Raw genomic sequence first — 26569 nt, forward strand, 5'->3', positions numbered from 1 at the left:
GTATTCCATCAGACAAGCCCTGCTCAACAATAATAAAAACATCTCTACATTTTCAATGCTGTGTTCAGTAGAAATGTAAAACATATCTCCATACCAGCCACTGTGAAAAAAATTAACTCCATCCCAGCCAAAACCAGCACTCTACTGCAGAGGTGCCATTTACATGGACACTTCTGCAAAAGGCACTCAGAGTGAATTCAATGAAAGTTTGAATAAATCATAGAGTCATAGAATGGTTTGGTTTGGAAGGAACATAAATGATCATTCAGCTCCAAACCTCCCATGGGCAGGGACAGCTTCTGCTACACCAAAGTCCTGGTCCATTGGAACTTGTTCCAGTGCCTCATCACCCTCAAGGTATTTCTTCCTTCTATCTAATCTAGATTCAATCTCTTTCAGTTTAAAGCCATTTCTGTTTTTTCTATCAGATAATAATCTGATAAGAAAGATTGTTTAATTACCTTAACCCATACTCAGACCTCCACTGGCTTCAAGTCAGCTTTTCAATGCCATTCATAGCAGGATGAATTTATCACTGCAGTTTTTCCACTGGTTTTGTTCACCAGGTCCTCCAAGTGAATTTTTAGCTTGTCTCTATGGGAAGACAACCAGGATGCACCAGCAACATGGGTTTGATTTACATTCAAGCTGGTCTGAGCTGGCATCCTTCCCATTTTGGTTCCAGTAAAGCACAGTCTGGTTTGGGTCTGACTTTGTTACAGTGAGAACTGGAAAGATCATTAAGCACAAGTGGATTCACGCTTCAATTAACAACAACAACAACAAAGCTATTAGCAACAAAGGTATCTTTCAATAATAGCATTTAAAAAGCTGTCTCCGTTACTCTTAATTGTATTGCAGTCATTATTTGTTTTTCAAAGTATTATCTTGCTTTAAATGAGTCAACAGACTGCAGCAGGTAATATCACAGCACAGTTAACTTCAAGGACCAATTTATCAAAGATTTAGGCAGAAACCAAAGATGAGGGAGAGGAAACCATTCTTTTCACAGGAGTAGACCCTTAGGGATTAAATAAATTATGTTTGACCCTGAACATATGGTAAAACTTGGTAACAGCTCTCTAAACTGACATTGTCTCCTTCAACTGCACAAACCCTGCAGCATCAGGGAGCTGGGTGAGAATTGCAGCACATTCACCTCAGCTTGCAACACTGGCCTGAATATCCATCAGTAATATAAATTCCAGCAGTCTGAATTTACTGGCACAAGGAAACAAACTTTATTGTATTCCCAGAATGTGGCAGGGAAAGGTTCAACTCTTTTGCTGTTGGCTGTCAAAGCGAAGAATCCAATGAGAAAGTTATATAAGCTCTCTCAAAAGTGAGTGAAAAGAAAGAGGCACTCAGAGGTTGAATCGTGTCACCTGTCTCAAACAGTCATCCTCAAAGAGGATGAAACATTCTCTTGAGATGTCTACTCCTTTCCACTGACTATCAAAAGAGCACAGACAATTTTCATCCTACTGCAGTTAGATGATATGAATCCTACCAAAGATACCTGAATATAAAGATACAAAATTGTTTAATTCTATTTATGGCTTTCAGTTCTGATCCAGCCTCAGTCTTCAGCTCAGGAATGCCCTTTGATCTAAGCTATTACAGTCATTTGCCACAAAGCTTTAGCACTAGAGACTAAAATTCTGCTGCACCATCCCACCTGTGTCATATTAGAATAGCAGCCTCTGGCAGAGGTGTTGCATCTTCAGTGCCAAATCAGAGAGATTTCTACAGTAGATGTAGAACTAATATGTAGATAGAACTAATATATTCTATCCATCTTGCTGTAAAACCCTGGAGGAACAAAGCACAGAGATTCCTATGGCAGTGAAGTCCCACCCAGAGGTGGTGGATTGGGTTGATTGTGTGTAGTCTGCAGTAAAAATGTCCTGTGTTTCATCTTCTCTAGAGCTTTAACATCTTATAGCTTTATTTACTTCACTGTAAGAAAATGCTGATACTTCAGGCTGAAAGGACACAGGTTTATTTTTCAGAGTTTATACATATAGAAACAAACATATGCCTTATGTGCATACCCAAACATATATGCATGTATGTGCATTTTATATATAAATTCCTTTGTTTCCTAGAGTACAGATGAAGTTATAGCCAAACGGACTAATCCATAAAGAAATTAATGGAGTTTAGGAATCTGATGTCCTATGACCCTGCAGTTTAAAAGACAAGGACAGCAAGTGACAGAAATCACCTTGTCCAACTGAGCTACCTCACTTGAAAGGTACCTTCCCTACTTCTGGCCAGGATTAGCAGCAGTACTCACAGTTCCCAAAGTATCCAGCGTGCCAAAAAGCATTTTATGCAGAACTGAGAACTATTCTTCAGCATTTTAAAGTACACGAATAGAGCAGAGCTTGCAACAATTTCTTAATTGCATTTTAAAGAAGTTAATTAGCACTTTATCAAAAAAGCAGTTCTCCAAGGTGTCAGAGCACTCCCACTGCTTTTGTTTTGCATCATAAACAAGCTAACTGATTTGAAAAGGAATTTGGTATTTGGGTATAACTTGTAGGGAACTTGATGGGATTGAATCACTAACCTACAATTTACTAACAAAAATAGCCCACCAGTTAAACCACACTGCAGCTCTACCACTGAGCAAGAAATATTCTCAACTGACTGGCACATTAGAATTCAGTTCTGTTTGTTGGCTTGGTTTATTTAAAGAAAAAAAGAAAAAAACAGTTGAAATTCAGCAGCATTTACAAACTTCCACAGGAGAAAGGATGCACAACTTCATATTGCCAAAGGATAAGAAAGGAAATCATTCTATCACTTGAGTTTGAACTCTAGCAATAGCATGAATCTCTCTGTTGCAAAGTTTCAAGGTTTACAGATATCACAGATCTGTTCAACCAATGTCCCATCCCTGGAAGTGTTCAAGGCCAGGTTGGATGGAGTCCTGAGCAGCCTGGTCTGGTGGGAAGTGTCCTTGTCCATGACAAGGGGATTTGAATGAGATGATCCCTTCCAAGGCCATTCTATGATTTTATGATCTACTTAGAGCTTCAAATTAAGCCATTAAAACTTAAATGCCCAGCTTTGCTTTGCTCACAGAAATAAATAACACAGGCTTCTAAAGAAAACTCAGCTGAACACAGAACTGGAAGCAGTTCTTAAAAATAGGTGGTCCTGCCCATTTTGTTCCAGGTGTTAATGTTGCAGCTTATCTAGCTCTGAACATGGTTTTGTGTTATAAATTGTCTTATAGTTCTGTTCTGCCTGTGAAATTGTTTCCAAAATAATTTCAATTATCAGGTGATGCACTTGATTCAACACCTTGAAAAGTCACAAGTTTTCTGGTTAATTTATTTGAAGAGAAAGCTCAATTTTTGTGCCAAACCTTTTCCCAGGTGACACGGGCAGCCCATTACCAGCAAACACTTCATCCTTCTATGAAATCAGAACCTGCCATGGTACCTCCAGACTCCCTCATTAGGCTGAATCACAGGATCTGCAGCTCCCATTGCAGTTACTCCTCACAAGACTTTGAGGCTGGAATTTATGGAGCCAGGAGCAAAAGAAAAAAAAAAAAAAACATCAACCCTGACAGCCCAAGATCACCATTGCTATAATGGTTTTACAGAAATACTCATTTTATAAGAAGCTGGGGATTTCAGGGAACCCACTGGTTTTTAGAAGTATAAAATCTTATGACTTTATTACATTGCATGCTCTGATACAGATTCAACCTTTTCTATAATATTCCATAAATTCTACCAGGTTCATCAGGAGAACTGGGAATTAATCTCCATAGCACCACCAGACTTTCCCTATCCTAAAAAGAACTACATCCCCAAATTGAGGGAGAGCAGAGGAAATCTTTAATTTGCAGATGCACCTGACCACAGCAGGCAATGGTCTATTCCATTTATAGATTGTGCTGGGACTTACCATTAGATTTTCATGTGAAAAGTCACATAAAGCATAAAAATTAACCCCAAAGCAGGCTTAGAACACTAAGACTTTAAGTAACTGGTGTCCTTTCAGTGTGAGGTCAGTTTAGGGGTAGTAAATGAAGGAGGAAGAAAAGCCTGACTGCACAAATCTGCTGAAATTTAAAGTATTTAAGACTTGTGAGGGCCACGTGCCAAGGGTTTTCTCCTCATTGCTTTGTTTTTCTTGGACAGAAAAGCCTGTAACTAAACCTAAAGCCTCAGAGGTTTTTAAGTGCCTTGCCCTCGTCTCCTGCTGAGCATTGGCATCTTCACAGGTTGTTCTTGCTGCTGAGCATTCCTCAGCAGCCCCACCAGGAGGGACAGTGCTGCCAAAAGGATGAGCTGTCTCTTTTACCCCATCATTTGGGGTAAATTTTTTTTTTTTTACTCCATCATTTGGACAGAAAACTCCTCCTGACTGCAGCTGGAGAAGTTTTGGGCTCCACAGCTGAATATTGAAAGTCCTGAGCATCCACAACTCCTGCAAAATCAATATGGGCTGCAGACAGGGATGAAAAACAAGATACTTCCAGCATATAAGAATATGTTCCAGCTTTTTGCCTGTTCCTATTTCTGTATTTCTTCTTCACTTCTACATTATTTAGAAATGGCTTCCATAGCACATTACTTTTTCATACGGCTTTGAGACCCAAGCTTTTCCTGATTTTCTCAATATTTCTTTCTAAATCTGGGACTTACTTTAATCTGAGTCTTTGTCTTTACAATTATTTTTACTGTACATCAAACAGTGTTCAGAGAGCTTTCTTGTCTGAAATGCAAGAAAACCTATTACAATTTAAGGGAGATGTTATCATCCAGACAGATTTTGTGATTTCAGACAAGATGTTGTTGGCAGTCCAGAGATTCACTGTTTTAAATAAAGTGATTGCCTGTAGTTTATGATGCTACTATTTGTCTGTAACTGCTAAAGAAAGAAGATAGAGATAAGAAAGGCAAGTGCAAAAGGTTTAATTGATCTCATTTTATTATATTCCTGTCTTCAGAGTCCCATATTAACATTCCAAGTGGTCTGTATGAAGTTGCAGGTATGGAATAGACTCCTTTTCTCACAAAATGCATCAAAGAAAATAAGTAAAACCATTTTCTGTCCCAGACTTATTTCTAAAACTCTGAATTTTGGATGACTTTTGGATTCATATCTTTTGTCCCTCAGCAAAAAGAAGAAATCAGGCCACAGATGCTGAAATGCCCTCATCACCTGAAGGCAGTGTCTAAGACATTGCTTTTTCCAACGTACAAGGGAATGAAAATAAATCAATAAATCACTCTCTGAAACTCTAACGGAGCTAACATCCATTCTGGAGGAGAAAAGCTACCCAAGTGCACGGAAATATCAAAGTGCTGCCTGGAGGCACTGACAGACAGGCTGTGTCTGAGTGGAGGTGGTGGCAGCTTGCTCATCCCTCCCACCAACAGCCCCCAGCAGGATGCTGCCAGCCAGACACAGCCTGAGTGAGGAGACAGCTCTGCCATCCCTCCCTGAACCAGCAGCAGCTGAGGCAGCAGTAAAACAGCAACAATTGTGTGTACTGGAAAGCCTGGCTGAGGAAAATGGGACAGGATCCTGACGAGATCCATCTGCAGTGGGATATTTTTGTTAGGCAAGATGTTTATTCAAGAGAAGCAAGAAGACTAGAAGTGGAGTTGGGATGGGAAAAACCCACCCAGAAATCCACTTTATGCACAGCATAAACCAGAGCACACCAGCTCAGGTCTGCTTTGGGAGCATATGAAGGATTTTTCTCAATTTTCTGAAGTCCATAACTAAAGTTCATCAAGCTGATATGAGCTAGCACTGCACCAAAGGACACAATCCAGGTCTTCTGCTCCTATCAGCTGCTCTCACCTTGTGCCAATTCCTCCCCTGGGAGAGCATGGTGAAATAAATCTGAGTAAAATCTAATCTGGGAAAGGAAACAAAAAATGTTCATTGGCTTCCTGCTATAGTTCATGGTGGGGCCACATAGATGCATGTGCTGACAGATGGGAGAAGGAAGTTAGAAAGAATAAGATTTTCCTTTTTAGAAGTGGGGCTGGTCATAAAACAGCATTGTTGTAACTCTCAGAATAAACCCATTAATTTCAGAGTACGAAACAAAACAAGAATTTATTTAGAATCATGGAATTCTTTGGGCTGGAAAAAACCCTTAAGAACATTGAGTCCAACCATGAACCCAGCACTGCCAGGTCCATCACTAAACCATGTCCCAGGTGTTACACCTGCATGTCTCTTAAATACCTCCAGGGATGGTGACTCCAACACTTCCCTGGAGAGCCTCTTCCTCAAGGATTGCTTGAGAATCCTTTCAGTGAAAGATTTTTCTTAATATCCAATCTAAACCTCCCCTGGTGGAACTTGAGGCTGTTTCCTCTTGTCTTCTTGCTTGTTACCCAGGAGAAGAGACAAATCCCCACCTGGCTGCGGTGCCTTGGAATGGCTACGTAGAACAGAGGCTAGACTGAGTTAGGAAATAAATTAGATATTTATTAAAAGCCCTCAGTAGATACACCTTAGGCAGTGCAAAAGCCTCGCAGACTCCACCCAAGATGGACAATGGTCACAAGTTTTTCAGAGTGATATAAGTTTGATCTATTAGCATATGAGGGGTTAATTATCCAGTTACAGCTTCAGGTAATGAAGTCTTATTCCCCCAGTTTGCTTCCTGCCAATTCACTTTTGTTTATGCTTTTTGGGGTCTGAGGCTGAGGCTGTCAGGCCTGGAGGGGTTGTTTTGTCTGACCAAAATGTGAAGAGAGCTTACTAACACCCTAAATGGGGTTCAGTTCTACATTAGTGCAGTACAGGATCTGACAAATATAAAAGCTAGGAACTTATTATCCTTTCAGGGAACTGTAGAGAACAATAAGATTCCAAGCCAGCTGCTTTCCTCCAGGATAAACAGTTCCAGCTCCCTCAGCCTCACTCAAAGGACTCACAATAAAGACCCTTCACCAGCTTTGATGCCCTTCTTTGGACATGCAACATTTAAATGATGTGGAGATTACACAGTGCCAGAACAGAGCTGTAGTTATGACCTGGGAGAACAATCACTTCTGCATGATCTGTGGAGAAAGTGAGGGACAACCAGGAGCCACAGCTCATCTACAGAGTTCAAAGCTGCCTGCCAGACACCAGCTCTGGAACATTTTCTCTCTAAGCTGGGATGACTGGACCAAATGGAAAATTAGATCTGAGAGTTCCAGACATTTGATTTGAAAATAAAAGGTTCTGTAAGAGAAAAAGAATATCTGAATATCTGTGCTGTGCTTCCAGGAGCCAAAAGATACCAGACAGTCCCTCAACTAAATGGCAGAAGATCACCACTAAAAAAACATTTTGTCTCCTGACATCCATGAAAAGTCTTTTTTTCCCTTTAGTTTCAAGGAAAGGATAAATCAGTTGGAAATTCTGTCACAGACCTTTCATGCCTTCAGAGGAAGCTGCAATTAGCCAGCAAATGTGGTGATGAAAGGATGAGTGATCCCATGGTCTGTGCCACAAGTGATTGCTGGAAGATGGAGATGTAACAGAAAGGCACCAGGACAGCTGAGGGAGTGCAGCATCAAGAAGCAGCAGGACATATCAGAGGTGACATCAGCTGGGTCACTGCCCAGATGCAGTTTTTTAAAAAGCAGCAGTTGTCTGCTGAGCTTTTAACAGGCTTCCAAAGCCATCTGAAAGCCACTAGATTTTCAAGTGATGGTCAAATTCTTAGTACCTGCATTTAAACTGGACATCTTCTTAAGCAGCAGAATGTGGAATATATCCTTAGGTGTTGATATGTTCCAATATTTCAGTACTTTTGTGAGATTTGTCTGTACTGATAAGTCTGTTAGGAAGTGTCAGTGAAGAGATGGCAATTCAGATGCCTACCCTTTGTCATGGTCTCTGTGCATGAGGTATTTTTAGCACTAAAGGCCAAAAAGAAACAGAAACAGCTTGCTGTTCTTCTGTGAATATATCATGAACCTGGGCAATGACAACCTCAAAAAAGGACATTTCTGAAGCTTTCAGACTATCCTTTTGATGGATGTTCAAGGGGTTGCTTTGAAGGCTGGAAGCCCTTCATCATCAGTAACAGAATAGGGGTAGCATATGTCATATTTTGTGCACTTCATACCTACCCAAAGTCAACAAAGACATGTAAAAATAAAAATATAAATGTTTTGAATCATCTGGACAGGTGGCTGCTTTTGATATCTTATCACAGACCTCACTAAATCAACAGAAATCAATGACAAACCATTGGTACCATCTCATTATTGAAACAATTCATTCTCATCTCCTCCTGTTTGCAAAGTATCTGAGATTCATGTGATGACAGTCCTTTGGTCTAGTATATTTTTAAGTGTTCCATAGCTGCCTGTTGTTATCCCTACAACATATAAGCAGGAACTGTATTTAGGAAACGTAGCATCTCTGGAATTTTTAGCAGAATATGTGTCTATCCTGCTTTCCTGTGAAAGCATCATCCATCCTTGCCAGCCAACTATAGTCCAGAATGTAATGGAGATGTGTGGCAAAAATATCTCCCCCTGCCACAACGTCCTACTAAGCAGACATGCGTTGGTTTTTTTTGATTATGCTATGCTTACTGCCACAAGATCAAATGAGAGCTAAAATGCCATTAATGCCCTCAATGACATCTTCCTAGCAATAAATTCAGTCAAATATAGCAAAATGAATGACAGTCTAGGCCAGATGTCCAGGGAGACCTGAGACAAGCAATTCTGAACAGCTGCTGGCATGAAATCCAGCATTCACAGCCCTTCACAACCCTCCACATTTCAGTAGCAGCACCAGGGCTGGAGGACTCATCAGTGGTCAGTACAAAAAAATCTTCCTCCCATTTCCACCCTTTGATTCATGTGTCTCCCTGGAGCTTACACAGGATTATGTCTATTAAAACCAGAGCCTGGCTGTGGCAATAGATGCTTTTGTCTCAGAATGTGCATAAAATAAACAGCAGCTTGGCATGAGCCCTGGTCATGTTTTCCACCCACCCATACATGGTTTGTATGTTCATGTCTTATGCAGAGCTGTCATTAAAACCACTGAAAGTTAACTGCAACAACTGTTAAAAGTTTGATCTTCTAAACATGTAGAAGGCTTTGCCATCACAGTGAACTCCTTTCCTGTCCCTGCTGCATTAACATGGAATTTAAAAGTGGTACATGCACAAGAAATCTCTTGGTGCTGTTCTCCATCTCCATTCTCTCACCCCCCAAAACATTTCTACCTCAAAAATGCAGGTAACAAAAAAATTAAATTATCTCTAATAGAATATTTCTGCTGGACATGCTCTCATTAGCTCCTCCTCTGTTTTAGCAATATTTTCATAGATTTTAGACCTGATCTAGAAATCATGCCTCTTGAAAGCTTTCTGCATGCAAAGCAATAAATTAAATAAGTATGATAACACTGATTCTGCTAAAGAACACCTTCCCTGTCTTAAATGCAGGAAGAAAAAATTCAGGGAAGACTCTGGGATTGTAGGGTAAAATTTAAGGGTAAAGGGTAAAAAGTCACTATGCAAGAGAATTTGATTTAAGGGTAAAAAGTTACAATACAGGAGAAAGTGCAGTCAGAGGTGAGAAGTGGGACCATGAGAGAGGAGTAGCCCCAGTGCAGAAGGAGGCCCAGGAGATGCTCCAGGTGCCAGAGCTGAGGTTCCCCTGCAGCCCCTGCACAGCCCATGGAGAAGCAGCTGTGCCCCTGCAGCCCCTGGGGGAGCAGAGATCCCCCTGCAGCCCCTGCAGGACCCACACAGGAGCAGGGGGATGCCCAAAGGAGGCTGTGACCCAGCCCATGTGGAGAAAACTCCTGGCAGGACCTGTGGACACGAGGAGGGAGGAGCTGATGCCAGAGCAGGGGAAGAGTGTGAGGAGTCCTCCCCCCAGGAGGAAGGAGCAGCAGAGATGTGTGCTGAACTGAGCACAGCCCCCATTTCTCACTGAGCTCACCAGTGCAGGTGGAAGCAAACACTTGGGGAGTGACTGTCATCCAGGATGAAGGATGCTCCAGTGATCCTTTGCAATCCAAGGAGAAGTGTTATGCTGGTCTGTGTGGACACAGGATGGGCTCAGAAAGCCACAGATAGATGGTTTTATACTCTGACAGGCAGGTAAAATATTTTTTTGAGCAGGCAACAAATGATGTCCCAGGTAAAAAGCAGAGTAAACACTTGCTTTGGAAAAGGAAAGAGAGAGAATTGCAAAGGAAAATCACACTTTTAGTGTTCAGCAGCTGCAACAGGATGTTGAGTTGGTCAAGTGTGCCAGTTGGAAGGGTTTGCCATTTTCTACTAGAGCCCAGTTGAGTGTATGTCACAGACACATTTTATGAAAAATCCTTTCCTTAGGATTTTTATTCCTGAGAAGCTGAGAGGCCTCAGGAACAAAATATAAACAATGATTATCTGCTGCTGTGGAATGTTGTTTCTAATTAATGGGCAATCACAGTCAGCTGTCTTGGACTCTCTGTCTGAGACAGAAGCTCTTGTTATCATTCTTCCTTTTCTATTCTTAGCTAGCCTTCTGATAAAATCCTTTCTTCTATTCTTTTAGTATAGTTTTAATATAATATATAACATAAAATAATAAATCAAGCCTTCTGAAACATGGAGTCACATCCTCATCTCTTCCCTCATCCTAAGACCCCAGTGAGCACCATCACAGTGTGTATGATTACATAAGATTTTCACAGAAAAAAACCAAGCTCCTTCAGTCTGCATAGCTTACAGTTATTATTCCCCATGACTTCCACTTGTATTGGGATTACACCCTCCATTATCCATTTATGTTTAGGATAAAAAAGAAGAAACATCTTGATATTGCTGGGTAATGTCAACTAGACTCTGCCTGCTTGCACTTGTCACTCTTTAAGGACTCTACATAAGCCCAGAGCTTTTTATTTTGCAAAGGGAGGTTCCAGAAAGCAATAACAGATCTTCATAACATCATGGCCTGTTCACAGTAATCACAGCAAACACTGCAAAAAGCAGCAAAACCAGGCAGCTTTCATGCAGTCACTATGAACAAGAGAGTGATTTATCAGTGGTGGAAGAACAGGCTGTGTGATTGCTGCTCCTATTTAAGTGCTGGGAGATAGCAGCCACAATGCCTTCCCATCCTCCTCATCAAGGAACTGGAAAATCAGGGTCATTTATGCAGTGCAAATCCCCACACTTTTCTCCATTAGAAGTCATTCAAAACATCACCAATGCTTATGCTGTTGGCAGCCAGAGCACTAGAGAACACCATTTAGTAGAGTTGAGATGCTGAGGGGCAGAAAAGCACAAACTTCCCTTTGCTTCCTTAAGGATCATCCCCAGCAGCACCCAGAGCATTCTCTTCATGGTACAGTGCCAGAAAATAAGGGGGGAAAAGGTCCTATACAAAGTAAACCAAAATCTGGATATGAATAAGATGTCACTATTCATATTAAGTAGTCTAAATTATTACAAAGTATTTGAAGTATATCAGAGCCAAAAGGGAATTCATGGTTTACTCTGGAAGATGACCTATAATTAATACTGACTTGCCAGAAAAATCCATCACATCTTCTGTAGTAAAATCATAGAATCACAACATCAAAGAATACTTTGGGCTGGAAGGGACCTTAAAGATCACCTAATTCCAAATCCCTGCCATAAGCAGTACTCCACTAGATCAGGCTGCTCAAAGCTGCACCCAACCTGGCCTTGAACAGTGATCTCTTACAGAGTGGAACTGGGTAGAAGACAGGAAAATAAAGAAGCATAAGCATGAAAGAAAACAATCATACCTTTTCATATCTACATTAAATTAGCATATCTAATATTCACATCCATGGACTGAACCTATTCTAATTGTGCAGAAAGGAAGGCTCTACTTACTCTCACAGAGACGCCTCCTCAGCTTCCCCCGAATTTTATCGATGGCGTTGTAATCAGAGACATGAAACACATGAGCAGACTTGGGCTCTGAAGCAATCTCATCAAGTTCCTCTTTTAAGGCTTCTCCAACACCCACAGCAAAAATCCTAATCCCAGCCTGATGGGCTGCAGTGGCTGGATCCAAGACAAAATCCTGGCTCCTTCCATCAGTCAAAAGGATGGCCACTTTTTTAACAGTTCGATCACTAAGTCTCCCACCGGCTTCTTTGGAAAAACTGTAGGTGGTGATGTACCTGAGAGCATCTCCAGTGTTGGTGTTGCCCCCATAGTACTGGATCTGTCGTGCAGCCTCCTTGATCTCCTCACGGGTTCTGTGCTTGCCCAGGTCGAACTCTGTGCTCGGCCGGTCGCTGTACCGCACCACCCCCACTCGGGTCTTGTCTGGGCCAATCTCAAAGGTTTCCACCAAATTGGACACCCACTGACGAACTTTCTCAAAATCTTCTTTTCCAACGCTGGAGGAGGCGTCCAAGAGGAAGACAAGGTCGTAGTGAACGCTCTTGCAACCTGCAGGAGAGGCAGAACACGTTGTTAAGGGGAGATAAACGCAGAGGACCAGACAGAGCAAATCTTCCCTGGACACAGCTCCCTAGGGAGCAGTTTGGAGGAGGCAGCAGGCAGCAAACCCTCTCCCTATCCTGCAGAGGAAGAGCAGATTCCAGGCTCTTCTTCCCTGTGATTCACCTCATCAGTTTCAGGACATCTACAGAGCAGCACAGACTCAGCTTTGAAATGCAAACCCTTTCCATTTTCTGTTTCTAACTACTTCAGCTCAATCCTTCAGCTATACCCCCTGCATGAAGATATTTTTCTCACGTCATTGCAGTGCCTTTGCTCAGGCAGTGCTCTGGAATGACCTGGACAGATCAAAAGCCCTGTCCTGACCTTGCCTATGCCAATCCTGACCCTGAGTAATGAAGCTTTCATGTCCCCTCTTGCATTAATGTTATGATCCATTTATGCTTAGCTAGAAGCAGTTCTTTTGCCCAGCATGATATGTTGGTGTAGCAGGCCTGTAACAAGATTATTTAAAATTTGAGGCTTTCTGCCACTGCCTATTGACTAAATGATGACTTACTGAATTTTGGAATGTGTTCCTCAATAACAAAGGGCAGCTGCCTTGTAAGGGAAAAGTTCACTTATCCCCACAACCATCCCTTTGCCTCCAACCTTGATATTTGCAATATGAGGCCTGTATAATCCAAAGCAAAAAGCTATTTTAATTGCAACTTGCTTGCCCTATATCAATCCAGACTGATTGCATATTTGTCAGACACTTGCCAAAAAAAGGGGATCTCTCAAGAGATGTTTTTTAGCTGTTTCTGGATACACTCAAGTCAGGAAGCACTAGGTCCATAAAAGTGCCCAAGAGTCATCAATATAATGCCCCAACTGGAGAAAAGGTATATATATATATAAATATGCTTATATTCATTAGGCATAGTAATTATGCTTATATTTATTTAAACAATATTTTAGACCATAGAGTTTTAAGACTGAAACCTGCTCCACAAAGTCAGTTTGGTCACAGCTGCCAACCATTGCTTCTTCAGAAGTTCTTGTCTCACCTTGTCTCAAAAACTACAACTGCATGTTTGACCAGTGGTAGAGTTACACATTTCCTACTGAATTACAGCATTTGAACCTACAGGAAGGTCACAGATTCTTCTCTCACACTCAGATTTTGACGCAAATTATCTCTGGATCTTTTTGCTTATCCCAGGATTGTCACCCTGCCTTGGAATGGAAGAATTCCTCAACAGCCCATGGCTCTGGAAAGGAGGGAGTGGATAGCTCAGCTACACAGAGAAGATTTGCCTTCAGAAAAGAGTAAAAGCATTGTAAAAGAGTAGGTCAGTGCTCAAGGCATTTCATGATGACCATGAGAGTGATTGATGTACACCTGGAGTGTGGCAGGCGATGAGAAAGGAGCATCACCTGCTGCTGTGTTGATTTCTGTAGCAGAGCCCATCCCAGCACATCCCAGCTGCTGCAGGGCCTGTGGGGAACAACCTCTGCACACGGGATTGGGACCACATTGGGACCAGCCCATCCACAGGGGATCTCTTTGGAAACAACCTGTTGTTGTGGTTTAAGCCCAGCTGGAAACTGAGCACCACACAGCCCCTCGCTCACTGCCCTCAGCAGGACTGGAGGGAAGAGAATTGGGAAGGTGAAAGGTGGAAAACTCATGGGTTGAGAGAAGAAAGTTTATAAATAAAATAAAATAAACTATAAAATAAAAAAAAATAATTAAATTGTAATGAAAAGCAAAAAAAGCCAAAGATATATAAATAAAACCCAAGAAAAAGGAGTGATGCAAATGAAAAAAGTTGCTCACCACTGACTGAGTCACAGTCCCCATGCAGGAGTCTCCAGCCAAGTGTCCCCCCAGAGTTTTATTTCTGAGCATGATATGGTTTGGGATGTCCCTTTGATCGGTTGGGGGCAGCTGTCCCAACTTTTTCCCCTCCCAATTTCTTGTTCTCCCCAGCCTCCTGGCTGGTGGGAAGAGGAATAAAAAGTCTTTGGCTCAGTGTGAGCTCTGCTCAGCAGTAACAAAAACATCCCTGTGTCATCAGCACTGTTTCCAGCACAAATCCAAAGCACAGCCCCAGAGCAGCTACTGTGAGGAAAATTAACTGTGTCCCAGCCAAAACCTGCATGTGGGACTGTGTTCTGTGATGGCATTTTGTGAGTGAGGGAGTGCTTGTCTCTAACTCCAGAGCAAGAAAAGTCTCTCTGGGAAAACACTTTCAAAGGCAATCTGAGAGTGGAGATGATGGTTTAAACCATTTTATGCTATGGCATGCAAGTTACTTCTGTGAATATCAGCTGGGCTCTCAATTATGGTTCTGCTTGATTTTTGGAGAATATAAAACGCAAAAATATGAACAGTAAAATGTAAGAAAGAAGCTTACACTTCTCCACCTTGCCTCCTTCCCAAATTCATTATTATATTAATCTATTCTGGCTGGAAGAATGTTAATTAGGTGAGACTAACTAGAGAGCAACACCCACAAGACCTTCCTCTTACTTATTTTAATGACTCTCAGCAGGTGAGACAAGAGCAATTTCAAAACAAACAGAACAGACAGAATGAATCCTGTCTGTGTTCAAGGGCAATGAGCCTTAAAACAAGGGGGAGTTAAGGTTTAAAAAGTGATGCCTATTCAAGGCAGTATTGCAGGGAGGAAAAACATGGTCTTTCAGGATCATTTTTTTTGGCATTGGTGATTTTTTGCTTACAGACCTGGTGGCAGTGAGATGAAATGCTGCAGAAATGCTTTTAGTAAATATTAATCTACATTTTCAGCACTCTAATGTCCACTGCTAGACAAAATTTATTGTTTTCCAAGAATGCCATAACAGTACTGTTTACTGGCAGAAACAATTCAATTCATGTTAAGGGAATATGGGAGATAGCAAAATTTCAGTTTTGTAATTGCAGAAATGCTCTCTAGGAGCACAATTCAAAGAGTTGTGCTCATCTACTCAGACACTGAACCAACTGTTTTGCAATATTTCCTTTAAAAATAGTTCACAAACAAGCCATAAGCCCAAAATTATTTAAAGTAAGCACAGAATGAACATATAAATGGCTTCACTATATTCTGCCTGTGACAGGCCCAGAAGCAGAAAAAAAAAGTGAGATTTCACTTTGTTTGGTTACTAGGTATTTATTTCTGGTAAACTTCACCCAAAAAAACCATAGACAGATCATATAGGAAAGCTGTAAAGCAGCTGTTCCTTAAACTGAAAAAGGTCTAAAAAAGTCTTTCCTTTCTTATAAATTACCCAAGCCCACAGAATAGCAGCTTTCCTAGAAAAAGAGACAAAAAACTTCCATCTCAAAATGCCTTTGGACTCTTATAAAAAATTGTGTGGGTCTACAACCACTTTTCATTTGAGGTGTGGCATCACTGATGTCAGATAACTCTTCTTGCTGCCACACAAAAAGCAACGTGTCCTTATCAAGGATCCCCGTAAGAACAGTCCCTGAGCTACACCATCCTCTAATGCATTCTGTGGCATTTGGGGGAGAGGGTTCATGAGCCCAGGCCAAAAGCTGTGCCAGAAACCAAGCTGATAACCAGACAAGAGAGAAAACACAGAATCCTAGAGTCATTTAGGTTGGCAAAGACCCTTAAGATCATGAAGTTCAACCATTAGCCCAACATTGTCAAGTCCATCACTAAACCATGTCCCTAAGCACCACATCAACGCATCCTTCAAGTGTCTGGAGTCAGGGGAGGGTATGAAGAGTGCCCTGGCCCTGTTTAGCTCACAGGGAAGTCCCAGCCAGGCAGAAGATTCACCAGGTCTCATCTGACACCCACAGGAGGCAATGGAGGAAGTGATCACCTCCATGCCAGTGTGGGGTAGATGGAGCACATCCGGAGCAAGCTGTGCTGAGCTGCTCCTCTTGCTGTGGGCAGCTGAGCTAAACTTTCTATGCCTGCAGTAGAACCAAAGACCCCAGGTCAATCACAGCCTTGACCCTTGAGCTTTCTCCATCCCTAAGGCCTGTTTTACAGATTTCCAGCAGTAAATATCTTGGGCTGTTTATAGATTTCCTCCTGGAGCTGATGGTTCCCATCATGGGAGAGCCCAGCAGCTCCGGGGCAGCGAGTGGAGCGCGTACCTGCTCTCTGTGCCGCGGTTCTCTCCCCGCTGAGCACCAACGTGAGAAGAACCAGGAGCTGGGGCACACGGCACCTTCCCACCATGGACGTATCCATTTCTCCTCTCTCACATCAGCTCCTCTTTTCTCCGGGGTGCGAAGCTTGCTGGAAATCCAACCCGCAGCCTGGAAAGGGAAATAAAGAGCGAGTGTTATCGCGCAGCAGCGCCAACGGCAGTAATGATGCGAGGCATGAGAGCAACGTTCTGGAGAGTCGCCTCCTCTGCCTGTCATTTTACTTGACTAGACATAAACTGCTCAGACAAAGAGGCAGGAGTTCACCTACTTTTCAAAAGCTATACTCGTTCACTGGCTCTATTCACTGTGAAGCAGCTGAATGGAAACAGGAGAGAGATTACCAGATTATTATACTTTAATTGAGCCCACTGCCAACTACACAATCAGCGCACTGGAGTGGAAACCATTCCTGACCTGGCCCTCCCACGCATTCATCATTAGGAGATACACAACACAGAGCCCAGATACAAACCACTACAAATCACACACACAACCCGTTGCCACTTCACCCATCACTGCTTTCAGCTCTGGAGCCCCAAAAATGGCAAATGCTAAAAATACACCACTGTTTTCATGCACGTATTTGTTGACATCAGTCCTTCTCTGCAAGAGTAAACTCAGCAGTTTCAAAACATGTCTTTCACTATTTAGCTTAAAGATGTACAAAAGCTCAGGGTTATCTTCAATATAAGGTCTTTGGTTTGGGTTGACTTTGAGTGGAGTCACTGAAGTCAGAAGGTATTGTAAGAAGCCAGGCAAAGTGGCTGAGCTTTTAAAAGTTAAGCTGTGTTTTCTAACACTAGATCGACACTTTAAAAAAAAAATCTGTTATTGCCCTTGTTTTATTATTTTTTATTATATCATGAAGTCATTGCAGTTTGATCTACTGTTTGAACACCCAGAAGGTAGAAACAAGCTTCCACTCTGCAGCTCTCACTGCCTGAGGCATTATTTTCAAAAACTTTTCCCCATCTCCTGATTCTTTCTTTTCCTTTTTAAGGATTCTAATGATTTTTGTCCATTTTCTTGGGGAAGTTGTGCCTTCTCAGTCTTTTAACATGCACGTCTGCTTCTCACTGTTGATAGCTGGGTAGAAGTCATGAAGGGGACACTGTCTGATGTAGTTCATTGCTGCAGAGTCAATTATGCCTTCTAGGGTATTTCTTTTCAAAGCAATAAGGTTCTGTGGGAATCACAGACAGGAAGAATGGTGGCGTCAGCATTTGTTCAAAACCCGTTTTGATCACTCAGATGTTGGGCCTATCTCAACCATGTATCTCAGCATGTTGCGCTGGTTTAGGAAATTAAAAAGGGGAAAAAACTTTATGAAGTTGTCAAGATGTCACTATAAATCCTTATCCCAACAAAAAATACAGGCTCTTTCCAAAAGATAAAAACCAGGTTATTTTCAGAAGTCTGTATCCTATGCAGACAAGGAGAAAAGCAATACATATAATAAACCATTCCCTGTAAATAAAATTTAGAAGTATCTGCCAGCAGTGGAATATAAATACAAGAAAGATTTTAAAAAAATCATATTTATTCATGTACCAACCCTAAATACAAAGGACACAATCAGGTGCTGTAGTTTACACCTCAGCCAGACGATGTCCCTACCAGACAGTGAGGTGTTCAGCTTTGAGCCAGCTGGAAAAGGCTGCAGGGTAAAAAAGGCATGAAAATACCACTGTGCCCTACAGGAGTTAGAATTTCCTTCTAAATAAGCACGTTATTGAAATACCAATCAGGCAGCCGCCTGCAGAGGGATCAGGACAGGCATGACTTTAAATATCCATGGGACCCTTCAGCCCAAGGTTTCTGCTCCCCTGGATTTTTTTAGGAAACATTGTTTTTGGGCACAAGTGACGGGACAGCAGGTTTGTGGCAGCAGCAGCAAGAGCTGGGAAACCAGATCTGCCAGGAGACATCCTGCGCTTCCAGCGCCGCGCTCAAAACGTCCTCGCTCCGTATCTGGGCTTGCACGGCTGTGAAGTTTTATAAATACACTCTTAAAAACAGTCTTGGCCAGCTGCTAACCCACAGCAGGCCAGGATAAAAGGAGCAGAGCACCAGCTGGTGTCAGTCAGCAGAACAGTCCGGGCTCTGTGAGCAGCAGACGCAGTTTGGTGGATGGGGCTCACTGGGTGCGTGTGGGATTCCACCCCAGCAGAAGAACTTCCTCCACAGCCAGGCCTGAGGGCTCTGTCTCTAAGGGCTCATTCATCTCCCCTCCTTGCCAGAACACTTCAAGGGCTCATTTCTGCATTTTGAGTGCTGCAAGGTGTCTCAGAGCAGCCATTTAGGCTAAAAATAGTGCGGGAAGAAAAAGCCACAAATCAAATCAGAACATCTGGTTAAAATCTATAATCATAACTTGTGGTGGCTTTAATACACATTTATGGTTCAATATTATTCTTGCATTCAGGCCAAAATATATAATTTTTTATCCACTTTTATAGCATAAAGAATTGAACCAAGTCTCTTAACTTGCAACCACTTTATGTACAAATATACCAGTGACAGAAAATTGCCCTATTCACATCAACAGGACTCATGTCATGGCAATGAAGTCTTCAGAGGAGTTTTAAGAAAGGTTGGAAATAAAATATTTTTAGCTATGGGTTTTCCACACTTGTTTCTTTCCCACCTCAGTCAGCCACTTTGAGACTGAGCCCAGTTTGAAATTGCAGCAGCTGATCACTATTTATTTCCCTTTCCAGGAGAAAAGGTCAAAAAGGAGCCAAAATTGAGACAGTTTAGTTTTCAGAGTGATCAAAGTCTAAGAAATTCTCTATATTTAACCCTATTTCCAAATGGCCAACATGGATTTCTTTTTAATTACTGTTATTTTTAGTTCAGCCTATCATGTGGGAATAATTTTGCTCAAAGAGGCCTAAGTCAACGTACATAATTTAAAAATATCTCCCATTTTCTTTTTATTTCACAAACATCACCTTGGGATTCCCTTGTGATGCATTATGGGATATTGCAAAAAGAACTGACAAATCCTATCACGTCCGAGTTTATTACTGAACTGTGGACTCCGTGTCTGTCTTTTTAATAGTTTAATGGGAAAAAAAGAAAGAAGTGAATACTTCTGGCTACATGCAAACATGATGTGGGAATGGCATCCTGGCTGGGAAGTCGGTGAATGTTAGAGTGAGCTCTTTACACTCAAAATACAAGCACAGCATAAAGCTATTCATACCATCTCACAGCTGAACAAACAATATGCAAAAGATAGGCATGAGTTCTATATAACTTTCATCTTCAGGATGGCTTTTTGGGGGGGTTAGTGTGGAGTTTTAGGTCAGTCCATGGTAAGGTCTCTCTAGTTTTGAACAATAAGTAAATACTCCTTGGGGAATGCAGAGCAAAAAACATCCATTAAAAAAAAAAAAAAAAAAGAGCCAAAGAGGAACTTGGATTTCTCATCTCAACACTGCAATTCAGAAAACAAGGATGAAGAATGTCTTTGTGCAAAATGAGGAGCAAAATTGTTTGTTTAGGAGTGGCACCTCAAAAAAATAAAAGGAAAGACACAGAGGGGGCAGACACAGAGAATGTGGCAGAGAAGAAAACTTCATGGCACTTCTAGGAGAAGCAATTTGCACTGGCTCTGGATATACCCAATCTCAGCCTCTCCAGATACTGCTCTTCTGTCCTGGTTTGAGAGATGCCACAAACAGCAAAACCCACGTGAGTCAGAGATGGAACAACACAGAACACTTTCTCTGATCTCCTTCATTCTTCAGAGCAGTGATTCAGCCACAAATATTCATAAAACAAAACAAAATAAACCTGGAGTCACAGTAAGATGAGCATTTCAGGAGTGTGATTAAATAAAACTTTTCCTACCTCATGTGAGGAAAAGTTCAAAGACCCCACAGGGACAGAACAAAGACCACTGAATCAAAGTTAAATGTTAAAAGTATGCCCAGTTATGTACTTTAGACTCCTCATTAAAATATTCAAGCTTTGGCTTGCATATTACTAAATTATACCACTGAATGGTTTGTCTTACTGTTAAATTCAAGGGGGGCTGATTCTATTATTGTGCTTGATTTCATCCATTCGTCTGCTGCCACTGAACATCACCATATGCCATATAAATGTTGTAACTATGCTGGCATTCATAATGTGATTTTAAATGTCTTTGGTATGCTCCTCTGAAGAAGAGGTTAGCTGGGGGTGAAAAAGACAGTGTCCAATTATACAGCTTTTCACACACACACAAAAAAGAAAAACAAATATAAAACCCAGCACACTAATACATCTGACATCTTAGTGGAGTCAGCTTGTTGATTGTGCTTCTTCCAACTACTGAACTAAGCAATTTAATTATCTAAATTATTGCTGATATGAGCAGGAAGCCAACTGTATAAAAGAGAGATGGGACTTTCTTCCCTGCTGATCATCCCATGGGTCATATATCTTTGTTCGATGATTTTTAAAGAAATTGTCCAATGGCATTTCTGGAAGATGTGCATCTTCCCAGGCCTGATCCAAAGCCAACTGCAGTTAATGAAAAGAGGCACATTGATTTCAGTGGACATTGTTTAAAAACCCATGTGAATAACAGAGCAGAAAATTCTCTGCTAACAGCAGAGCTGTTCCTGAGGTACTTTGCTCAAATACAACAGAGCCAAAGTCTGCTGAAATCAAGGAGGAGAGTACTAGCAGACCCACAGTATGGTAGATGATTCATGCACCCTGCTAGCAAAATTTCTTCAACATCTGCTCAAAGTACTGGTGAGGCTGCAGGGAGTGGAACATCTCTTCTCTTCATTTGCAATGATAGAATCACAGAATTGTTTGGGTTGGAAGAGACCTCCAGGATGATCTCATTCAAACCCTTGCCATGCACAGGGACACCTTCCACTAGACCAGGATGCTCAGAGATCCATCCAGCCTGGCCTTGAACACTTCCAGGGATGGGGCAGCCACAGCTTCTCTGGGCTACATCCATTTTAAGAGCAACTTCTATCCCAATCCCTAAAAATCTGATCAGATGCAGGGTGATGGTGAACATGAATGTGAGCCAAAGCAGTTTTTCAGCTTTATGGGAGATGAAATGGGGCAGTGGGAAAGATCAGCAGACCATTCCACCCATCGATTTGTTTGCCTTTGCTGAACTCTATTACTGCCCTGAGGCACTTGGGGCTGGAACTGCCCAGGCCCATGAATGATTAATATTGCTGCAATTGGAAGTGTTTGATTGTGCAAGAAATAAAGTACAAACTGATCATTTAGGAGGATAAATAATACATGGCTGTTCCCTAAGTGATAGGTACCTGTCCAGGAGACACAACCAAACAGGAGTTGAGTGGAAAAAATCCTAAAAAGGAGCATAGCCAAAAATCCTAGAGGGCCATGAAGCACACTCCAAGGATTAACTCAACATGGGCATTTCCTAATTTGCAGCCTGAGAAATGTTCCTTTAACCTCTGTGGCGCTGCACGTGCCCACACAAGGAGCCCTGAGGCAAGGTCAGAATTAGAATACAGCTACTCTTGACTCCTTAACCTATGCTTGGATCAGGCATTCCACAAGCTGACCCCTCATAAATGCATTTACCACAGACGCTTTAAAACAAGCCCTTACTGGTTGTCTGCCAAATCCCTGCTATTCTAAAACATCCTCACTGCTAGAGGAAGACTTTGCAGGATATTTTTGCCTGCTGCAGCCACGCAGTGTCTGCAGGCTGAAACCTTGAGGCAATATTCCCAAGTAAAACTTTTCAGTGTTTTGCCCAGAGGAAGTAACTCCAGATTTAAATTGTACTCTTGCATATCAACCTTAGAAATCTTTCTATTCATTGTCCAAGGAAACCCCAAGGTAATCTACAATCAAAATTTGTGTCAGACTCTCTCTTTAGCTTTGGCATCATTGACCAGACTGTCAGGAAAATCTGCACTGCACCCTATGAATTAATGTGTTTATGGACCAGCCAAGCCCATAAAGGGTGACCCCTTCTCACTTCATCTAACAAGGAGTTTGAATTTAAATAGAAGTTCTACATCTAAAAGGCTGGTTCTGTACAAAACACAGTTGCTCAAGCATCTTGGTAAACCTTACTGAAATAGTTATCAAGGATAAGACCCATGGGAAGTGTCTCAGAGTTAGAAGGGATTAGAAGAGCTGATAAGGAGAGGCTGATAAGGGGAATCTTTGCACATCTGATCTGGGAAAACAGTGCCTGAAAACAGACTATGCCCAAGAACCAGGCACCAGCACCTGCAGCACTTGTACTGACAGCTTCTCTCATCGTATTTATTTACTCACTGGCAAAGGCAGGAAGAATGTCTTGAACTTGAAACTGAAGCATTGGTTCAATACTTCAAGATGCTTTAAAAAAATATAGCAAAGTAGCTTCTCAGGGCTGCATTTTATTTGAATTTTTTCAGATAAATTTTCCCCTTAATTGTTACTTACTTTCCTCTGCAAAGCTGTAGCCTCTTTAGCTTGGACCAGGGAATTAGCAACAGAACAGTATACTCAGAGGTTGGTTGACTTGTCATAATCTCATTTGCACTGTCCTCTTCTACCCCCAAAAGATTCTCAAGAATAAAATTCAAGTCACATGAATGGCAAGTCAATTACAAAACATGTTGGTCAATTTTCTGCCTCTGCAGTGGCTCATCTTTTGGGATGCAAATTTACTCAAATCTTGTGGATATTAACACAATATTATTAGGTACATAAAAATTTAGGAATGCTCTTGGAAGAACACACTCCAACCTACATTACCAAGTAGCAGGTGCACAGCTCAACCACCCTAATAATGACTGTATTGCACAAGGCTAAGCTAGAAAACTTTGCCCATATTTTTTTGTCTTCTTTTAAACCTAGCACAATGCTGAAATGTCTCTCATGTTGTTGTTGAAGCAGGGTTTGCAACATGAAGGTGTCCTGGAAATGGAAAATCCATCACCTGAAGGTAATACACATCACACTGGCTGGTTGGGGTAATAAATAACATTATTCTCAGAGTTTCATACATTTAAATTAACTTCCACACCTGTCTACAGGATGTCCAGATTAAAGAGGATTGATACAAGCAAGACAAAGACCAAAATGATGCCCAGAAAAATTATGGTAGGACCAGTTTGTGATGGAGTGGAAAATCCTGAGATTTTTCCTCAGTACTGCATGTTCAAACTCTCCTTAGTGCAGGATGTATGGAGCATGTTGATTTTGTACAGGGTCACAGAACACCAGTCCTTTGGCCTAAGCCCTGTAAACCTGTACTGGCAAAGTCCTACAAATCCCATTTCCTCTCAAGCAGAGCCAAACTGTTCCAACCTACATTAGCTATTAGGAAGAAGCCTTTAACACTGAGCCCCTGAAGGCTATTCAATATGAGAGTACTCCACTCTTACAGGGCCAATTTCCTGCTTTTTATATCCTCATGGAAGTTCTTACAGCTCTTGGAATGAAATTTAATATTTTCTTTTTTAGTACAGTCGAGGATTATGTCAGTAAAAAGACCCATATGTAATGGCTTTATATAGTTAGCAAGCAGAGCTGGAGCAAGGAATCAGGATGGGGTAAGAGCCTAAATCTATTTGGAAAATAGACAACATACTTTCTAACAAAGAGGAGCCTGGTGAACGCATTTCCCAGAACTCTTAACTGGGGCAAGGAAGAATTGCTCTGCATTCCTTGCTCTCTGCCTTATGATAATGGCCTGGATAACCAGAATCCCTACAAACTCCAGAAATGAGCTCATGCCCATTGTCTGCCACTCTCAGGGTTATTAACAGGGCCATGCTAATTGGATGTGTACCACACACTCACCTACCACTTCCCAACATTCCTGCTGAACTATCCAAATGACAGAAAATTTCCCAAATACAGGAATGTAAATGCCTCCTTCTTGAACCATGTGGCTGAGTTCCTCCTCCATGTGTTCCAAAAAGATGATGGACATCTAATGTAATGAAAGTTTGTTCAGAAACAACAAGTGCATTTGATTAAGAGATTTAGTACTGCAGAGCCTTTCCATGGCAAAATTTGCATGGTCTTGACCTCTGTAATGAAACCCAGAACTCTACTGTGGACACCAACACACCAGCAGAAGTGTAGGATCTGTGAATAAAGGCCATGAAAATAAGAGGCACCTGTCATTACTTGTGGAGGAACAGATAGCAGGGTTGCATCCTCAGCTCTGAACCTTTCCCACTCCATCCAGCACTCCCAGATTTTGTATCCACTGCCTGAAACCCACCCAAGCTGAGAATCCCCATGCTCTCCTTCACTGAGAGCAAGCACAACCATTTCTATTTTAAAACACTGGAGTAAAAAAGGACAATTGAACAGATATAGGGAAATTGCAAGGAGCCCCTTCTTTCCAGGTATTGTAGAAACAGACCAGTCTTTATCACCTGTTGCAGCAGGGCCCCAGGGTAGAAAGCAATTCACAGCTGACATTGCAACAAAGCATTTTGAGAACGGACCCAAACAAAAGGTGGTACTGGAACTGATGTAGGATTGCCACTTAATTTCTCATAATTGTACAACTCAAATAATTTAAGGAAGGGGAAAATCTTGGAAACCTTAACAGCAGAACCCTAAGGTTAGACACTTTACCCAGCTTAGGTGTCTGCAGAGTGGGGAGGTTGTGTGGAGAATTTAAGACTGAAAATCCTGGAAGTGACTGCCTCCAGTCTCCTTATGGCTCTCTGAAAGGTTTCTCTTTCTTATGAAAGGAGCTGGGCTAAGAGGGGGCAGGAAGAATCATCTCCTCTGACCACAAAGTTCTGCATTGTGAATGTCTTCAACATCAACACAGACTGCTATAAAATGAGACACATAAGAAGCATGGCCTCAGTGCAGGACAGTTTTGAGTGAAGACAAGTTGGATTTTTGATGTCTCAGCCATCTCTGCCCACCACTGTGTCCACCATCAGCATGGGACAGGCAGTTATGGGGAAAACAGGGGAGTCAAGCAGAAGCAGAATTTATCAAGTGTCAGAGATCCTAAGTCCAAGACTGAGATAAAAACCATGCTCTACCCCTCTCAATTTCTGAATGTGACACTCAGGAAATCACTGACTGTGAATCCTTTCATGATTTCACCATGATCCCAGCAGAAGGAGACCTGCAGGAAAATTCTGCCTTGTCATTTTTATTGTCATTTCTGCCTCCAGGGCTGTGAGTAAGATGAAAAACTAAATAAGATGGGATGGATGAATGGATGAATAAGATGAATGGATCAGGAGCAGTGCTGCCAAAAGGGAATTGAGGGTGTTGGTGGATAAAAAGATGGACATGAGAAAGCAATGTGCACTTGCAGCCCAAAAATTCAACCATATCCTGGTCGGCATCAAAAGCAGAGGGGCCAGCAGGCCAAGGGAGGGGATTCTGCTCCTCTGCTCCACTCTCATGAGACCCCACTTAGAGCAACACTGGAAGGATGTTGACCTGTAGGAGCGAGTCCATAGGAGGCCACAAAGACGATTAGAGGGATGGAGAACCTCTCCTGTGAGAAGAGACTGAGGTAATTGGAATTGTTCAGCCTGGAAAAGAGAAGGCTCTAGGAAGATGTTATAGCAGCCTTTCAGCACCTAAAGAGCTGAAGGGGGGCTTTTGTCAAGGATAATGTAGTGACAGAACAAGGGATAATGGCTTTAAGCTGAGAGAGGGCAGGTTAAGATTGGATATTAAGGAGAAATTCTTTGCTTTGGAAGTGGTGAGGCACTGGCACAGGTTACCCAGAGAAGTTGTGGATATCCTACCCCTGGAAGTGTTCAAGGCCAGGCTGGAGGGGCTTGGAGCAACCTGGGATAGTGGAAGATGTCCCTGCCCATGGTAAGGAGGTGAGGACTAGGTGAGCTTGAAGGTCCCTTCCAACCCAAACCATTTTATGATTCTGTGGAAACATGAGATGATCTGAAGATGCTGAAGAGAAGTATAGCAAATAAGGGTCTGAA

At 42.0% G+C, this 26569-nt stretch overlaps 1 protein-coding gene across 1 annotated transcript in view; it reads right to left on the bottom strand.

Annotated features, from left to right (window-relative positions):
* The window catches only part of COL22A1 (collagen type XXII alpha 1 chain), a 218612-nt gene that overhangs the window by 186464 nt on the left and 5579 nt on the right, over window positions 1–26569 (bottom strand). The window contains exons 2-3 of the mRNA XM_058040754.1: window positions 16578–16742; window positions 11873–12439 (exon numbers count right to left, since the gene is read on the bottom strand). Coding sequence (XP_057896737.1) covers window positions 11873–12439; window positions 16578–16674 — 664 coding nt within the window. The 5' untranslated portion in view covers window positions 16675–16742. The remainder of the gene's footprint in view (window positions 1–11872; window positions 12440–16577; window positions 16743–26569) is intronic.

Source organism: Melospiza georgiana, chromosome 1 (assembly GCF_028018845.1).
Source record: "Melospiza georgiana isolate bMelGeo1 chromosome 1, bMelGeo1.pri, whole genome shotgun sequence".
In the NCBI taxonomy this organism is placed as follows: Eukaryota; Metazoa; Chordata; class Aves; order Passeriformes; family Passerellidae; genus Melospiza; species Melospiza georgiana.